General features: G+C 61.4%; 1 protein-coding gene across 1 annotated transcript; it reads right to left on the bottom strand.

The window, feature by feature from the left end:
• Positions 1-424: 424 nt before the first annotated feature.
• On the bottom strand, positions 425-2,175 carry LOC108638791 (cleavage and polyadenylation specificity factor subunit 7). Its single transcript, XM_029964609.1, has 4 exons — positions 2,057-2,175; positions 1,814-1,979; positions 1,518-1,691; positions 425-1,441 (listed from the first exon to the last, which is right to left on the bottom strand). The coding sequence occupies exons 1-3, from the start codon at positions 2,118-2,120 to the stop codon at positions 1,523-1,525; spliced, it is 399 nt and encodes a 132-aa protein (XP_029820469.1). The 5' UTR covers positions 2,121-2,175; the 3' UTR covers positions 425-1,441; positions 1,518-1,522.
• Between the last annotated feature and the right edge of the window lie 11 nt (positions 2,176-2,186).

The following is a 2,186-nucleotide window of genomic DNA, read 5'->3' as shown; positions in this document are numbered from 1 at the left end:
GACAAATCCTCCCTCCTACTTCTCCCACTCCCACCTGGACACATCCTTTCCGCTTTTCCCACTTCTACACTTGGACTCATCCCTCCCACCTTTCCCACTCCCACCTGGACACATCCCTCCTGCTTTTCCTGCTTCCCACCTCACCTGCAGCACGTGCCAGGGACCTGCTCCCGCCCGGACTCACCCCCTCCGAGTTTGTGCCAGCTCAAGGTACGAAGAATCATTTTTTCTACACCCTTCCGGAATAGTTCGCTACTTTCCAATAAATATTTATTTTTACCTGGTGCCTGGGAATGTGGGAGCGCTCCGGGCTGCCTTGGGAAACACGGGAGCCCCTCAGAGGACGATCTGAGGCAAAACAGGCACTAAAGGCTCCCCAGATCCCTCCCCTTCCCAAATCCCACGGCAGGAACGTGACGGGAGCGCCATGTAAAAGACTTGACAACGTCATCGAGTTTATTACACAATTTTTTTCAACCTATGCAAAGACAAATCTAATCACTGCGAGCAGGAGGGGGCAGCTCCTCGCTGGGGCTTCCAGGGATTTGCTCTGCAATTTTGAGGGAATTTTTTTCCCCCCCTCCACTATTTGGAAAGAAACTAAAAATCTGTGGCGTTTAAGTAAAAAAAACCCGGACCTCTCCTGCCGAGCGCTCCCACCTCGTGGGGCTTGGGAAATCGGGAGGGGGTGTTATTCCTGATTTTGGGGAGAGTTCAACTTAAAAAGACTTCCCAGAGCCTGGGTTTTCCCGCCTGGGAATAGCTCCAGGGGCGATTCCAGCCCTGGAAGTCACTGGTGTGTCCCGGCTCATCCCAACCCTCCTGGGCTCTCCCTCTCCTGCTCGGGGATCCCGAGGGATCAGGAGGGGACCCGAGGGAATCGCAGCCTGCCCTGCCTCCTCCGCTTCCTCTAAAACAAGGAAGGTGCCGCGGGAGAGGCCGGAGCTGCCGTTCAGGTGGGAATGCTGCTGTGGGGAATGTCGGGATAGAGAAGGGGGTGACCCCCGGCCCAGCTCCAGCCCCTCTTTTCCCAACTCCTGGAGGGCGAGGGTGGAAAAGGAGGAGAGTGGCCCAGTGTCCCGCCGGGGCGATGGGGACAGGAGTGTCCCCAGGCGATCCAGAGGCCAGCACGTGGCTCCTGATCCCGGGATCGGGAGGGCTCCATCCCCTCCGTTCCCCCCCCTTGGACTGGGAAGGGCTCACAAACCTCCCTCCATGGAATAAAAGCACCATTTCTCTTTGGGTCCGAGTGTCCACGGAGCGGAGCGGGATGGCCCCGGGAAGCAGCAGCAGCAGCAGGTGGGGGGGATTCCCAAGGCCACGAGGTGCTGGGAGAGGGCTGGGAGTGGCTGGGAAGGGGCCGGGATGGGGCGGAGCGGCCTCGGGGGGGTGTCGAGGTGAGGAGATACGAGTCCATTAAAAACCACTTCCTGCGGAATTCCTGCGGGGAGAGAAGGGGGGGGGTGAGGTCAGAGCCCCCCTGGTCCCTCCTCCCCCGGGGCTCCCGGGCCCCCGACCTGCCTCAGTGGTGCCGGTCCCTGTCTCTGTCCCTGTCCCGGTGCCGCTCGTGCTCCCGGCTCCGCTCCGGGAAATAATCCTCGTGCCGCTCGTCGCCGTGCAGCAGATCCCGGTGCCTCCGGCTGCTCTCGCGGGACCGGCTGGGCGAGCGCTCCCGGGATCGGTGCCTTTTCCTTGGGAGAAGAGCGGGACGAGAAGACAAAGAGGCACCTTTCAGTCACTCACCCCGGGCCCCGCCGGGCTGGATCTTCGGATCCAGGGGCAGCATCTGGTTAGGTGGGACCCACAGGGATACCTGGAGCTGCTGCTGGAGCTGCTGCTGTAGGATTTGGCCTCTATTCCATGCAGGCAATCCTTGAGGGAGGAGAGCAGGACGCGGCACCGCTCGTCCCCGGCCACGCGCGACTGTTTGATGACGGCGATGGCCGTGAGCAGCGTCTCGATGGCGTTGCTGTAGTCACCTGGGAAAGCCAGGAGCAGAGGGATCAGGAGTGGGAATCCGCCCCGGGACAGGGTTTGGGAAGGAGGCGGGAATTACCTGCGCTGGCGCCGGACACGGCCTTGGAAATGGCGCTGCTGGAAATGGCGCGGTTGCGGTTCATGATCTCCTCAAACTCCCCCTCGCTCACGGCCGGGGGCAGCGGGCCCAGCTCCCGGCTGCTGGAATT

The sequence above is a fragment of the Manacus vitellinus genome, unplaced genomic scaffold (assembly GCF_001715985.3).
Source record: "Manacus vitellinus isolate BGI_N305 unplaced genomic scaffold, ASM171598v3 scaffold_761_pilon, whole genome shotgun sequence".
NCBI lineage: Eukaryota > Metazoa > Chordata > Aves > Passeriformes > Pipridae > Manacus > Manacus vitellinus.
This window is presented reverse-complemented; position numbering and strand designations above follow the sequence as displayed.